Consider the following 16,577-nt stretch of genomic DNA (forward strand, 5'->3'; position numbering starts at 1 on the left):
TTGTTTGAACCGGACAGTACAAGTAAATTTTCAAGGTATTTTCCTGTATTATTTTCCGAGTCTTATGTTAACCGGAGGTTAGATGCTGTGGGCAAAGGGTAATGAAGCAGAGCACCCATTCTAGAGGAACAACACAGTTGAAAATAAATTTGTGGATGTGCTTACTCTCTGGGAATGAGATTTTTCTCTTTGACGAGATAATCTGGTCTTAACATATTTCACAGAATATTTAAAAGCTAAATTGTCCTACAGCTCAGATCATGTACAGACACGACAGTTTGAAATTGAAGAATTAAATACTTTAATCGTCAGCTACTTGCAAACGTCAAGTTGACACATAACGTCCTCAACTGGGTGTGCGCCGGTCACTTCAAACCACAAATTATAATCTACAAATTCACTTGAAATTTCGGTAGAAGGACTCATTTTTGCGAAATTACTTGCATCAAAACTCTACACTTTCTACAAACAATGATTTGTAAGCTTGTAGACGCTAAACGGTGGTCAAAGTCTATATTGTATCGATAATTTACATCAACTGCTGCTTATTAATAATAAATATATACTGAACAGTTTTCGACTTTGACTATAAATGTTTCGGCAAATATTAAATAAGCAATACTTATAGAAAATATGAACGGGCACACTAGCTCATCTATTTCGTGTTTCGCTCATTTAAATTTTTGCCGAGTCATTTATCGTTGAAGGTCGATTATAAAGTAACTTATTTGTAGTAAGATCAAGGTTCATGCATCTTACTTGGAGACAGATGTAACCATAGAGTGATTTTGTAAAAAATTGCTCCTCTTTATGAAGAATGAAATTATGACTATGGTGACTCAGCAAAAACTGACTGAACGGGAAACCAAGTAAGATTAGTGTGAGTTGTCATTATTCCTGTAAATATTGATCATGACAGATAAACCAGATATAAACGTATTGTCTTGGATGACAACTGACACCACTTTGTATATTAGTGTCTTTACCATCCCGGACGGTAACATTCGCACATTGTGAAATAGTATAGCATGGTGGAAGCAATCAAAGACAATGAGCTGATCTGTCCGTGATTATAACCATTATTTTCAGGCGCCCTTGACTGTGTCATTTGCCTGTACACTTGATGTGAAATTAACAACACACTCACATATGTTTCATGTTGACATATGTAGAATACTTGCTATTTTTCAAACACCCCATACTGTAACTCTAGAAACAACATGTTCTACCGCTTACCTATTTCTGTATTGAGTCCTGTGCCAAAGACGATACCTTTGATATTGTGACAAAGTGTATGAAACAAGTGGGTTGAATCAAATGTGGATACTAAAAAATTCGAAGGAATTGTTGCTTGATTTAAAAGTCAAGAAAAATAAGTTCAGCTCAATCCGAACATTTGACTTTTCCACATAATACACCACAATTCCCCCCGATAAACTTAAAACAAGGCTGTCACCTCTTTTTAAACAAGCTTTCCTGCATAAAAATGGCAGTAGAAGGTACCAATACATTACCATCAAACATAGGTCAGGTTATTTCAGTAACAACATGGATGCCCAGCACAAATACACAGATGAAGAAATTATTAACATGCTTAATTTTTTAATCGACAACATATTTGTTAAGTTTGGCGGTATGACATTTCAACAATCTATCGGCATACCAATGGGTACAAATTGTGCACCCTTTCTTGCAGACTTATTTCTGTATTCATGTGAAGCAGAGTTCCTACAATCACTCTACAAAGCAGGGTCTAAAAAACTTGCAAGGCGTTTTAACAACACGCACAGATATATCGATGATCTGATAAGTCTAGACAATCCAGACATATCAAATTACTTACATCATATTTACCCTGATGAGTTGGAAATCAAAGAAACAACAGAAGGTAGGAACTCTGCTTCATATCTTGATCTGTTCCTACAAGTGGGTACTAATGGGCTACACACTAAGGGATGGACCATTAGACCTTGGGAGGGGGGTGGTCACAATGAAATTGTGAAAAATTTTTTTTTACTACTGTAAATTTCTGAAATTTTTTTTTTCCAATTGAGATTAGCTGTGCAAATTTTTTTTTTCAGAGTATATTTTCAGATTTATAATTTTTTTTTAGTTCGTCGCTGTCTGAAGATAAAGAGGGCAAAGATGTGGTGCCAAGCACCACAAGCGGACACGCAAGCGGTCACGGGGGGGGGGGGGAGGTCAGGAGAGGGGTGTCCCCCTGCTGCTGTTGGAGCTTTTGAAAAATAGAGATTAAAATGGTGTTATTTGGTGGCACTTGGGGAGTATTTTTGCGGGGGGAGGTCAGGAGGGGGTGTCCCCCTCCTGCCGTTGGAGCTTTTGAAAAATAGAGATTAAAATGGTGTTATTTGGTGGCACTTTGGGAGTATTTTAGCGGGGGGAGGTCAGGAGGGGGGTGTCCCCCCTCCTGCTGTTGGAGCTTTTGAAAAATAGAGATTAAAATGCTGTTATTTGGTGGCACTTGGGGAGTATTTTTGCGGGGGGGGGGATAGTCAGGCAGGGGTGTCCCCCTCCTGCCGTTGGAGCTTTTGAAAAATAAAGATTAAAATGGTGTTATTTGGTGGCACTTTGGAAGTATTTTTGCGGGGGAGGTCAGGAGGGGTGTCCCCCTCCTGCCGTTGGAGCTTTTGAAAAATAGAGATAAAAATGGTGTTTATTTGGTGGCACTTTGGGAGCATTTTTTTGGATTACACATCTTCCTCTGAAACATGGTCTTCTTGCTCCTCAGTAGCTTCCTATAGTTTTGAAAATTGACTATTTTGGTTTCCTGGCTTCCCTTCCTACTGCGTGGTGAAATGCCTACATTCACCCCACCAAACATCATGCATATGTCATGATTTACAATTGATTTTGACAAGCTGAGAAGCTAAAATGAGCTAAATAATATAGTTAAATTTGCATATTTGTGTTTTTAGAGCAATTGTTGCCCTTTTTTGATCAAAACATCTATTTCTCTGTAGCAGCATGTCCAAATTGATTGGATGTGTATAGATGTGTTGAAATTTCAATATTTGTCTTTTTAGGGCAACTTATGCCATTCATGGTCAAAAATCTGTATTCTCTGAAAGGGGTTGTCCAATTTCTTTGAAATTTGCTACACAAAAACGATTATTCATGCAGATTTATTCATTATTTGCTATCGAGAAACTTTCAAAGTTCAACCCTTTTGTGTGTTTTTGTGTTGGGATTTGTTGGATAGATGGCATTCTGCGTAGTGTATTGTTGAATGTTAAAACATGTGTTGCTGTTGTTTTTTGAGGCTGTTTTTTTGAGAAAAAAGAATTGAAAATGCCTTTTTAAAAGCAAAATAATACATAATGACTTGATATGTTGTTTTATCATTATTGACGTGTTTCTACTTGTTCACCCATTCTTGCATTCATCATTGCAATAAAATGCTGCGAAAAAAATGAAACTGATGTGGCCTGCATCTGTTTACCTTGATCTTAAAAGGCAAATACAACTTTCTGTCTTGACAACCATACCATAGTTTCAATGTTTTACCTAGTGTACCTGCTTGGTTTGTACGCAGGAAACAAGTAGAAAACAGGCTCTATAATTTCATAATTTTCAAGTGATCAGAATACAAAAGTCCTGAAAAGATAAGATAAGTACAACTTCCAGTATAAGGGATACAGTCACTCTAAATGTATAAATTAAAATTAAAAATGTGCCAGGAGGATGTACTAAAAAATACAGAAAGTTGCTTTCTGTCGGTAAAATCTAAAAAAAATTCAAAATTTTAAAGACTTTTGCAGATTTTTTTTTTACGCTTTTGTCTTCTTATTTATTTTTTTTTTATTTTGCAAACTAGTTTGAAAATTTTTTTTTCCTAACTTTCTGCTCTGAAATTTTTTTTTTCTGTTTTTGACCACCCCCCCCTCCCAAGATCTAATGGTCCGTCCCTAAGCTGTATGACAAAAGGGATGATTTCGATTTTGAAATCATAAATTATCCCCACTTGTCAAGTAATATTCCATCTGCACCTGCTTATGGTGTGTACGTGTCTCTACTTCTCAGGTATTGTAGGGCTTGTGATTCCTACACTGATTTTCAACTGAGACACAGCTCATTGGAATCAAAATTACTGAGACAATGACACACAACAAAAAGACTCGTTAGGACTTTCAAAAAGTTCTACGGTCGATATGACGACATTGTGGCCAAATATGACACCTCGGTCACTCAAATGATTAACGACAGCATTCCCGGCTTTGACTTATTACAGTAATTCATATCCTGTATCTTTTCATACAATATTTAGACAATTTTTGGGACCACTCCTGACGGGTGTAGCATGCTAGCAGGGTACGCTTACCCATTCCGGATACTTGGTACCACCACTAACTATCAGTGGTTCAGGATGGTCCTATTTAAATTCGTAAATCACAATTGTCCCATGGACCTGGTAATATATTACCTTGAATGGAAATGATTATTGGACCAGTTTAATGTCATGTTGCATTAACCTTGTGCAATGTTTGTACCCTTCAATTCAAAAAATGTAAAAGCCTACAACAAATGCCAATGATCACCAGGCTGACATTGATTTCTGAGACTATGGTAACTTTGAATGTTTTTAAGCTTTAAAACGCCCGAGGGTTTGTGCCACACAGGGTTATATGTGAAAAACTTACCAGAGGACATCACAGTAACTATTTTAAGAAATGAGAACAGTAACATATGGCGTCATGAAGTGAAATTGAGTTTTTGATGGCACAACATGGATGTACCTAGAACCATACTGACTAAGTGAATCGTCGATCAAATTTACATATATATAAAACGTTCAATAATGTCAAAGAGGATACTATCTACCCGGGCACAATATGTTCAATTCAGATTTGGATTGCATGTGACCATTCGAATTGAGACAGGAAGATACAGAAGTGAAAAAAGTAGGGGATATAAAATGATTTTACTGTTAGTACTAAAAATCGAGCGGAAGATAAAACTGAGTTTCGCGTTTTCTCATATTGCTCTTTACACAGTGATAACCGCTGAGCTTTATTTGACATAGCCTGTCGTCAGTGTTCTTATTTTGATGGGCGCTCGGACTCTGTGAACCTTTTGTTTTTAGTAAATGATGTTTGTAGGATTTTCTCTAAAGCCTGAGAAACGACAATCTGTAACCAATGAATTCTGAGTTCGTCCAGAGGAATATGATTTGTTATATTTTATGTAGTTAGCGCACAGTTTTTTTTTATAAATATGTTTTTATTGCCAAATCACATTTGTCCTAAAATATATTTGACTTTGCTTTGAAGTGACTGATGTGGGGAGTTGGTCTTCACCAGTGACTATGATAAAAGTGTACTATATCCACTGTCAAGTACTAGGTAAAACCGTTTTACCAGTCTGAGAAACATCATTTGCTTGTGCTATTGTAGAGCCTCTTGAAGTGCAGCAGTTAAAACCCCCTCAAAGCGAGCTCTGACAATAACAGTTTAAGTGATGGAAAGTATTGTTTCCTTATCTAAAGTTAAACCCCGTCTCGAAAAGGCCCGGGATCGGGATAGTGTTAAGAAGATTATGAGGTGTTTCTGTATTTTGTTCTACTTTGAAGCTAGATGGTTCTATAAATACGTTGCTAGATTTTTGGATTAAGTTCAAATCGGGCTTTAATGATACAAATGACTCATTCGAAAGTACTACTTGATGTAGGCTATGAAAATTGGTATGTAAAGAACCTCCCATAGGCATTTAACCTACCGATTATTTTTGAAGTGAGTTGGGGTGTCTGCCCGCACGGTCAACCAATCAGGGCGACGTTCTTATTGGCGTAAATAGACTAAAAGGTAGTACATATCATTCCTAGAATTTGTTACAGGTGTACTCCGGATATTTCAAATCACAAAGCGTAAACACTACAGTATCTTTGTCCGCAACTGTAACGACTACTTGACCCCATACTAGTGAGAAGGTATTATCGGCTGTTTACATTCAGGTTTCTGTCACTCCATCCCAATCCGTTGAACAGAAAACACGCACGTCCTCTCTGAGCTTTGCACCATGCCGTACATAAGTCTCTACACGATTGTGTCTCGCGACAAAATCCCAGATGATTTCCTTACAACAACCACGAAACTCATGGTTGAATTGATCGGCAAACCGGAGAAGGTAAGTGTATCCCAAAGGGAGAAGACATCGCACATTGGACATTGTGGGGACTTGGAGGGAAGAGCAGCCTATCCTATGTTTCCACAGATATTTAAGGCTCGGAATTCATCTCTCCAGTACCCGCTACCGCCCCAACACCTTGGGAAAGTAATGTGCTTTCGCTTATGTTGAGTTCCTCGAAGTGCTGTAGTTACAACCGCTAATAGCTTTAGCTCTGATAATTAGCAATAACAGTTTGAGTGATGGAACAGTACAGTTTCCTTGTCTGAAGAAAAGTATACAATTGACTACATCGCTTAAAATATCCTAAAATGCCATCAAATATTCCGCTTTATGAATTGTTTGAACCGGACAGTACAAGTAACTTTTCAAGGTATTTTCCTGTATTATTTTCCGAGTCTTATATTAACCGGAGGTTAGGAGCTGTGGGCAAAGGGTAATGAAGCAGAGCACCCATTCTAGAGGAACAACACAGTTGAAAATAAATTTGTGAATGTGCTTAATCTCTGGGAATGAGATTTTTCCCTTTGACGAGATTATCTGGCTTTAACATACTTCACAGAATATTTAAAAGCTAAATTGTCCTACAGCTCAGATCATTTACAGACACGACAGTTTGAAATTGAAGAATTAAATACTTCAATCGTCAGTTACTTACAAACATCAAGTTGACACATAACTGCCTCAACTGGGTGTGCGCCAGACACTTGAAACCACAAATTATAATCTACAAATTCACTTGAAATTTCGGTAGAAGGCCTCATTTTTGCGAAATTACTTGCATCAAAACTCGACATTTACTACAAACAATGATTTGTAAGCTTGCAGACGCTAAACGGTGGTCAAAATCTATATTGTATCGATATGTCATAATTTGAAGTTTTACATCAACTGCTGCTTATTAACAATAAATATATACTGAACAGTTTTTCGACTTTGACTATAAATGTTTCGGCAAATATTAAATAAGCAATACTTATAGAAAATATGAGCGGGCACACTAGCTCATCTATTTCGTGTTTCGCTCATTTAATTTTTGCCGAGTCATTTATCGTTAAAGGTCGATTAAAAAGAACTAATCTGAAGTAAAGTTCAAGGTTATATGCATCTTAGTTGGAGATAGATGTAACCATAGCGCGAATTCGTAAAAAATTGTCCCTCTATAGTATGAACAATGAAATTATGACAATGGTGACTCAGCAAAAACTGACTGAATGGGAAACCAAGTAAGATTAGCGTGAGTTATCATTATTCTTGTAAATATTGATCATGACAGATAAACCTGGTATAAACGTATTTTCTTGGATGACAACTGACACCACTTTGTATTAGTGTGTGTCCCATCCCGGACGGTAACATTCGCACATTGTGAAATAGTATAGCATGGTGGAAGCAATCAAACACAATGAGCTGATCTGTCGTGATTATAACCATTATTTCAGGCGCCCTTGACTGTGTCATTTACCTGTACACTTGATGTGAAATTAACAACCCATCCACATATGTTTCATGTTGACATATGTAGAATACTTGCTATTTTTCAAACACCCCATATTGTAACTCTAGAAACAACATATTCTACCGCTTACCTATTTCTGTATTGAGTCCTGTGCCAAAGACGATACCTTTCCATTAATCTTGCGCAATGTTTGAACCCTTCAATTAAAAAATGTAAAAGCCTACAACAAATGCCAATGATCACTAGGCTGACATTGATTTCTGAGGCTATGGTAACTTGGAATGTTTTTAAGCTTTTAACACGCCCGAGGGTTTGTGCCACACAGGGTTATATGTAAAAAACGTACCAGAGGACATCACAGTAACTATTTTAAGAAATGAGAACAGTAACATATGGCGTCATGAAGTGAAATTGAGTTTTTGATAGTACAACATGGATGTACCTAGAACCATACTGACTAAGTGAATCGTTGATCAAATTTACATATATATAAATCGTTCAATGATGTCAAAGAGAATACTATCTACCCGGGCAAAATATGTTCAATTCAGATTTGGATTGTGACCATTCGAATTGAAACCGGAAGATACAGAAGTGAAAAAAGTAGGAGATATAAAATGTTTTTACTGTTAGTACTAAAAATCGAGCGGAAGATAAAACTGAGTCTCGCGTTTTCTTATATTGCTCTCTACACAGTGATAACCGCTGAGCTTTATTCAACATAGCCTGTCGTCAGTGTTCTGTGAACCTTTTGTTTTTAGTAAATGATGTTTGTAGGATTTTCTCTAAAGCCTGAGAAACGACAATCTGTAACCAATGAATTCTGAGTTCGTCCAGAGGAATATGATTTGTTATATTTTATGTAGTTAGCGCACAGTTTTTTTTTATAAATACGTTTTTATTGCCAATTTTCAAAAACTAAATCATATTAATGTTTGACTTTGCTTTGAAGTAACTGATGTATGGAGTTGGTCTTCGCCAGTAACTATGATAAAAGTGTACTATATCCATTGTCAAGTACTAGGTAAAACCGTTTTACCAGTCTGAGAAACATCATTTGCTTGTGCTATTGTAGAGCCTCTTGAAGTGCAGCAGCTAAAACCCCTCAAAGCGAGCTCTGACAATAACAGTTTAAGTGATGGAAAGTATTGTTTCCTTATCTAAAGTTAAACCCCGTCTCGAAAAGGCCCGGGATCGGGATAGTGTTAAGAAGATTATGAGGTGTTTCTGTATTTTGTTCTCCTTTGAGATTGCAATGGTTATATAAATACGTTGCTAGATTTTTCGATTGTCCAAATCGGGCTTTAATGATACAAATGACTCCTTCCAAAGTACTACTTGATGTAGGCTACGAAAATTGATATGTAAAGAACCTCCCATAGGCATTTAACATACCGATTATTTTTGAAGTGAGTTGGGATGTCTGCTCGCACGGTCAACCAATCAGGGCGACGTTCCTATTGGCGTAAATAGACTAAAAGGCAGTACATATCATACCTAGAATTTGTTACAGATGTACTCTGGATATTCCAAACCACAAAGCGTAAACTCTACGGTATCTTTGTCTGCAACCATAACGACTACTTGACCCCATACTAGTCAGAAGATATTATCGGCTGTTTACATTCAGGTCTCTGTCATTCCAGCCCGATCCGTTGAACAGAAAACACGCACGTCCTCTCTGAGCTTTGCACCATGCCATACATAAGTCTCTTCACGAATGTGTCTCGCGACAAAATCCCAGATGATTTCCTTACAACAACCACGAAACTCATGGTTGAATTGATCGGCAAACCGGAGGAGGTAAGTGAAATCCTAGGGGAGAAATTTAAAACATAGAGGTTAAGGTGGAGCTGCATGTTGCCAACACGGTTTTTTTTCAAAGCAATATTTCTCATCAAAGATGACAAGGAAACCCCCTCATACTATATATATTTTCATAAAGCAGAGACTCTAAAGTTTAGTATGGTAGCTGTAGTTTACTCGAAGTATAAAGTGGGTGTATATTTGGGGTAAAACACCTCAATTCTGGTTTTAATTATAAAAATTAATGAAAGTCAAAAACTTGATGCTATTTTCTGAAATGTAATATTTCATTTAAAAGAAGAGTATATGTAGAAAAAACAACAATTTTGTTATGCATCATCTATCCTCATTCTAAAATGGCAAGGGTTGAAGGACCAACACTAAAAAAAGAGATTTAAATAATGATTAGCAAAATTGAAATGCCTCATTTTCAAAATTTAAAAATTTATTGCCAAACAAAATAGCCTTTTAATTATATAGTATTTAAAGAACAAATTCTGACAGTGATGACTCGGCAAAATCTAAAGGAGCGAAACTCAAACTACTGCTCACTGTTCGCTTCTTTTTTATATCAGAGTCATAACGGTCAAAATGGGACAAAATAACGAAACAATACTACTTTACGGATGCATTTGCCGCTGATTAAAGTAAATACACTGATATGATAAACAGTTATTTTACATCAATTGTTCATTTTCCCTTTTCTTTTTCAAACTTTAAAGATAACAGAATAGATGAACGCATACACTCACTCATCTATTTTGTGTTTCACTCATTTAGTTTTTGCTGAGTCATTTGTCGTCCATTTAAAAGAAACTAATCTTAAATATCGTTTAAAGGGTATCTATTCTTTAGTTTTCTATTCTTTGGCAATTTTTGCCATTTTTGTTCACAAAATGTGTATTTCCAAAACTACTCATCTGATAGCTTTGATATTTGGTATACAGGTTCCTACAGATGATCTTAATGATATTTATTGACATAATGATGAAATCTGCAATTTTGTATTTTTGGGCAATTTTTTACGTTTTTGGTCAAAAAGTGTGTTTCTTAAAATGTACTTGTCTGATAGTTTTGAAATTCGATATGCAGGTTCCTACAGATGAACTGTAGGTGACATTTTGAAATTATGATGAAATCTGTAATTTTGTATTTAGGGGGCAATTTTTGCCATTTTGGTCAAAAAATTTGTTTCTGAAGAACTGCAAGTCGATAGCTTTGATATTTGGTATACAGGTTCCAAGGGATTATTTTAATATATGATATATTGAAATTATGGTGAAATCTGCAATTTTATTTTTAGGAGCATTTTTTTGCCATTTTTGGTCAGAAAATTTCATTCTAAAAAAAACTACTCGTCAGATAGCTTTGGTTGACATGTTCTTAGGGATAATCCAATGTGATATATTCAAATTATGATGAAATCTTCAATTGTGTATTTTTTGCAGCTATTTTAGCCACTTTTCTGGCTACTGAAATGAGCTATCAAAGATTTCCTCCTTCTTCATCAACATAGGTTAGAAATAGTTATTCTCTACATGAACACAGCGGAACCATATCGGCCGTTAGGTCGTTTGTTTTCCCCTCTATGATTAAATCATGAAATTTTGGCCAAATTAAATTAGCGGCTATGGTCATTATTCTTGTAAATATGGATGATGACTGATAGTGTAAGCGTATATTCTTCTTGGCACAATGCTTTATGCTGTCACGATTGGAATTCAAATACCGGAGAATCGGGCATGCGTGCTGTGATTTGGCCACAGACCCTTTCTAGGGCCTATGGTTGAGGGCAAAATTAAAGCACTGCCAGATAGAATCATGTTGATTGGTCCAACAGTGTGATCCCCCCAAAGTCACGTACATATAAAATGTTCGAGAAAAATATCAAAGAGAAAACTAATTGTTTGGTAACATGCATAGGAATACCTGGTCACTTCACTTTCAATTCAGATTTTGGATTTTGCCCCTTCGTATCGAAACAAGACGATAAAGATTCTGACTCAGAGGTGAAAAGAGTATAGGATATAGGATACTGTACTGTACTGTACTGTACAGAACATCAAGGTCATATTTAGTGTGCTGTACCAGTTCAGTTTTTGTGAGAGACCAAAGCTCACATCCATGAAAGCAGCTGCAGGCACACACGTTTCCCGACTTCACACCTGAGAATTGGATTTAGACCATGCGGTCCAATACCCACACTGCGAAGCGAATTTATCAATCTCCTGGCTTTTTTTGCAGGCAGATAATGTGCGATCTGTCGAAGACAGTGTATTGTTAATTAGCATGCCAACAATAGTGATTGAGTCAACTTCTGTGACAGGAGAATTATGTATTGTAAACAATAGTTTGGCCAAATTATGGTTGTAACAGGGATGAAATGACATTATTATTTATGAAACTGAACTGTTGATAAAATATATTGTACTGGAGAAATATGTTTCAGCACTGTTTTGCGGCAAGTATGTCGCAAAGTGATGTGACCATTCTTAAATAGTAGCAATATAATCAGTCCCGGCAACCAATGCATCATTAACCTCTGACTTGTTTGTAAAATTTTCTCTCAACTGTAGATTAAGATAAAAGCTATCTTTTTTTTCTTCCAGTATTTCCTGATACATGTTATTCCAGACCAGATTATGTCGTTTGGTAGTAGCACAGAGCCATGTGGGAATGCATTTGTTACGTCCATTGGAAAGCTTGGTTTGGAGGAAAACAAGAAAATTTCCAAGGCTTTCATGGAACATGTAAAGAAGACACTTGGAATTCAACCGACCAGGTATTTGGAAATGAAATTTAACTTTTGCCAAAAGCTTTAGAGAGAGGGTATATTAACAGAGAATTTACAGTTCGACTTTGTTTTACCTGATGCCAATTTCACTTTATCCATTCTTAAAGCTTTGAAAACATTTGAAAACTTCTTGCTATCATCAAGATGATTTACTTTTCTTTCTCTTCCGTTTGTGAAGATCCATAGAAACAATTATGCAAGTTTTTCTAGGGATCGGAGCACAAAAGGAAAAAGGGAAAAGAAAAACTGTATGGTTTATCCCAAGGCAACTGAATACGCAAAGTTTTCGCAAGGAGCGGTTACCTACGTAATATCAAATGATGATGTGAAAATAGTGTTTGAGAATTCGGATATTCGGAACTGAGACAAAACAAATTACTTTGCAAAGGAAACGTTTATGTTAACAAGTTGATAAGTTCATGTACAGAAGATCCTTGGGAAGGCTTCTCTGGCTCTACAATGCATTCTATTCCGCTGTGCTTAAAGTGAATTGAAATTCATAATACATTTTTCTGCAATCACTGTGTACAAGCCCGTCATCCTGGATATAGAAAGCTCAGAATTTGAAATCTTCACAATATGCAAGGAAAGTTTGGACTTGCTTGGAACCTTTAAACCAAGCGATATTTTTATGGGCGTTTCACATAACTAAAACTTTCAGACGATAACACGGGAGTAAAATTTCAAGACATATGCTCCCACAGAAAGTTTGCAATATGTCTTTAAAATCGACTTTGTGATTTAGTTGAAAAACAGCTACGATATTGTAACTCGTACTATTTCCCCCTACGACGGTGATGTTATAAAACTGCAGTCGATTAACGCAAGTTTTGAGAATGCCTCATGTGCCACAAATTTTGTCAAAACATTTTAACACAGACTAGTTCTGTCCTAATCAATATGTTGGGAATTTGGCAGTCTCAGTAAAAACCAGTCGTGAACTTGTACATGTTCAACTTTTTATGTTACAATAATTTTGAACAGGTTTTTATTAGCGGATCGCAAAACTCGGACAGAATTTTCGACAATCCATACTTACTGATGAATTTTAAAGTAGTAATTAAATTTGTGCTATATTGCAAAATAATAGAATCAAAATAACTCAAGTAATAGAGTTTACAGGTTTACGTTATATATTTATTGAGACCAAAAATGGAAGAAGGCAGTGTAAAATGTAGAAATTCACAAAGACTGTGTTTGCAACGTTGATTCGTTGGCAACCACATGCGTGTTGAATCCACACTTATTTCGGTAACCTGAAATATTTTCACTGTGTCGCAGTTCTCATTTGGAAAATTACATTTTTAAGATTCACTTTTGCCTCTCCAGACAAATCTTCGATGCCGCAGATCTTCACATCTATGTACACTTTTTTATACATTTCGCACTGTTTTATTTGGTGTGCATTACTTACATTACATTCGTTGATTTTCTTTTCGGTATAATATATAAATAAATAGATAAATAAATGAAGTATAAATAAGGTATAAAGTTGATATATAAGAGACATTGCAGGTTAATATAAATAGTGTAATAGGTGTTGCCACTTTTTCAGATGAAAATGAAATTTGCCATTTTTCTTTGCAATAAAATATTCAATATGATAGATTCTCTTAACTTAACTTCACTGCGATTGCCTTCAAATGTAAAAGCTTTATGAACAGATAATTCGTTGACCTCTTTGTGTCTCAAACTCTTTATATTGATACTGATGCTATCTACAGTCTGTTAGGTTTACTCTCCTTAATAAGCCCCAATTCGCCAAGGACACTTCACTCATGGCAACCATTCTCTTGTTTCAGACTCTACATCATCTTCAAAGATGAAAAGGAGATGGATGTTGGCTACAATCTGAAGACCTTTGCTGATTAACCAACCTATATGCTGGTCCCTTAATAAGTGGCGAGCGGCGACACGTATAGAATTATGTAGGAGAGGTCCACCAAGTTACAGTCAAGAACAAAGTCCACATTGTCGGAAAGTTTCCTTTTTCGGTCAAGTGTGAAATCAAAATAACGTTTACTCGCGATAATTTTTTGTGTTATATTCTCCGAGGTTTCCTCTTACGAAATAGTCAAAGGTCAGCAATAGTGTTTTGTTCAAATTTTCTGCGCTTTCGTCAAGCACGTTTTAGTTTGTATCTTTTGAATGAGGTTGTAGATATGAAATAAATGAAAGGAATAAGAATTCTGCCAAACATTCAGGAAGTTTCTATGGTAATCAAATCAGCAATTAAGATTCGATTTTTCCCAAGTCCCTATTTACTCACACTATCTCAATACACACAAATGGTGTAACGCCAGCTTGTATGTGGAACTTTCAAGCCAAGAAAGTGACACCCTTTATATACATTTATTTAACCGTGGTACCACAAGAGTAATGTTGGACTTTATTGCGGCTAATTGCTTGAAAAGTTACCCTTTCAAATCAGTTTCCAAGCTAAATTTTTCGTGAAACAAAATTTCTTGTTAACCATCTATCTATCAGATGAAAACTCGTTCAGGAATGTACTACTTTAGGATATTCTTTGTCTCTGCAAGACCAGTGCAAGGTGGCATGTATTGTGGTTTATCAACGTTTGTCATTCAGTTACTTGTAAAATGTTCAAAAATTATGCAAATCTGACTAGGTAGACAAGATGTTGTGTGTGTGTGATTCACGGTGTCCATTGATTGGCAACACGTTTTGCAGCAAACGTTCATGACGCAGTAGGTTGCTGCAGGATTTGTAAAGATTAGACTCCCCGTGAAGTGTGTACCGAAAATCGGTTTTACTGCGAAACTGCATGATAGAGAGCCATGAACGTGGTCCATGGATAGATGATAGGCTATGCAGTGTGTTCCGGGATGAATGGTTGCGTGTCAGTAGATTAGGAAGAGATATGAGGCCAGCGGTGCAGTCCCACCACCCCCACCGTAAACCATTTTCAAGCCATATTAGACCAACCTGTTCATTACTATTACAGACATACATGTGTGAACAAACGATGCATTTTAAGCAAATTAATAATGCACTGATATAGTAATGATTACGATCCAGTAATAAGGAACTCGCATTGGAAGAGGCAAATTAATCCCTCTTCGATATAAATATTTAATATAAAAGATGAACCTACGACACATTGGAAGACCGCTGTTTGGAAAATGTCTAGACTCAATTTTCATTAAACAGCTTTAACATATTGACCACACACATTTCTCTCTTCTGTTGGATAGCCTCATCCCCTTCCCCCCTCCCACATACACACCTCTCTTGAGTTGATTGTGTTGGTGCTTTAAATGTAGACAATGGGTTTTGGTTTGTTCTTACAAATTGAAAGATTGGTTGATGTAATGAGAAATTATGAAAACGATAAGTGCATGGTGTGCATCCGCAATAGTGCCTGTTACATACCAGAGTACATACTAGATCAAGTTCATGAACAAATATGAGGACAGTATGTGCCAAAATGAAATCAGTAACCGAGAGATTTGACTACAGAAAATAATCTATGAATAGGAAAAACATGAATTAAAAACAATTTTCTTAACCCTCTGTCGAAAAATCTGTATATCTGGCATGGTGGAGAATTCGCGTGTACTATCTTTACATGTTGTATACGAGTGACCTCGTAACCCTTCTCAGCCAGACTTTGCAACGTTTCAGTAACATATCTTGCTTGTTCAAACGACGGTCATAGGGAAATTGATTTTATTAAGCCGTATTTAAGGAGTGTAGCCTGTTAGGCTTCAGTGAAGTTGCTTGCTTTCCCCAGGGCCCTCTAAATTCAACATCCCCGTACTGATACAAAGGAGAAGTAAATGAAACATGACAATCTGAGCTAGCAAAATACAATGCAAACCAACCCCCAGCGCACAAAGACATATGAACGTACACACTGAACGACGAAATCAAATAAGCAGGAAAAATACAATTCAAAACATTTCAATTATTCCTGATAAGTTTTAAGTTATAAAGTATTGAAATTACTTTAAGATCTATACTAGATCTTATATTTATCTTATATTTAAATTAACATCATCCCACTGTTTTGCACTATTTACGGTAAACCCTCTGCGGTAAAAATCCTTCTATGTAACAGGCCACTGTCAAGCTTTGCAACTTAGAAAGTTTCGTAAAAAGGCTTTTCATACATTGTGGCGAAAGATTAAACAATTAAAAACCATACAAATATTCTTATAAAATATTCTATTATGTAGTGGCATTATATAAATTATTTTAAATAAATCCTAAATTGAAGCACTAAGCCTTATAACTTGCATCACGCAGAACTCTAACAACACGGTTTTGAATTTAATACAACTTTTTTATAAACGGTGATGCTCCCTATAAGTGACAAGAGTCATCCAAATGTAGTAAAATATGGCTGTCATAAAA

General features: G+C 36.2%; 1 protein-coding gene across 2 annotated transcripts; it reads left to right on the top strand.

Annotated features, from left to right (window-relative positions):
• Positions 1 to 5,861: 5,861 nt before the first annotated feature.
• On the top strand, positions 5,862 to 14,387 carry LOC139145685 (macrophage migration inhibitory factor-like). Of its 2 annotated transcripts, none has more exons than XM_070716985.1 (3): positions 5,862 to 6,141; positions 12,016 to 12,188; positions 14,003 to 14,387. In XM_070716985.1, the coding sequence occupies exons 1-3, from the start codon at positions 6,034 to 6,036 to the stop codon at positions 14,070 to 14,072; spliced, it is 351 nt and encodes a 116-aa protein (XP_070573086.1). In that variant the 5' UTR covers positions 5,862 to 6,033; the 3' UTR covers positions 14,073 to 14,387. The 2 variants fall into 2 exon arrangements, with proteins under 2 accessions (XP_070573086.1, XP_070573085.1); XM_070716984.1 differs by lacking the exon at positions 5,862 to 6,141 and adding an exon at positions 9,136 to 9,403.
• Positions 14,388 to 16,577: the final 2,190 nt, after the last annotated feature.

The sequence above is a fragment of the Ptychodera flava genome, chromosome 12 (assembly GCF_041260155.1).
Source record: "Ptychodera flava strain L36383 chromosome 12, AS_Pfla_20210202, whole genome shotgun sequence".
NCBI lineage: Eukaryota > Metazoa > Hemichordata > Enteropneusta > Ptychoderidae > Ptychodera > Ptychodera flava.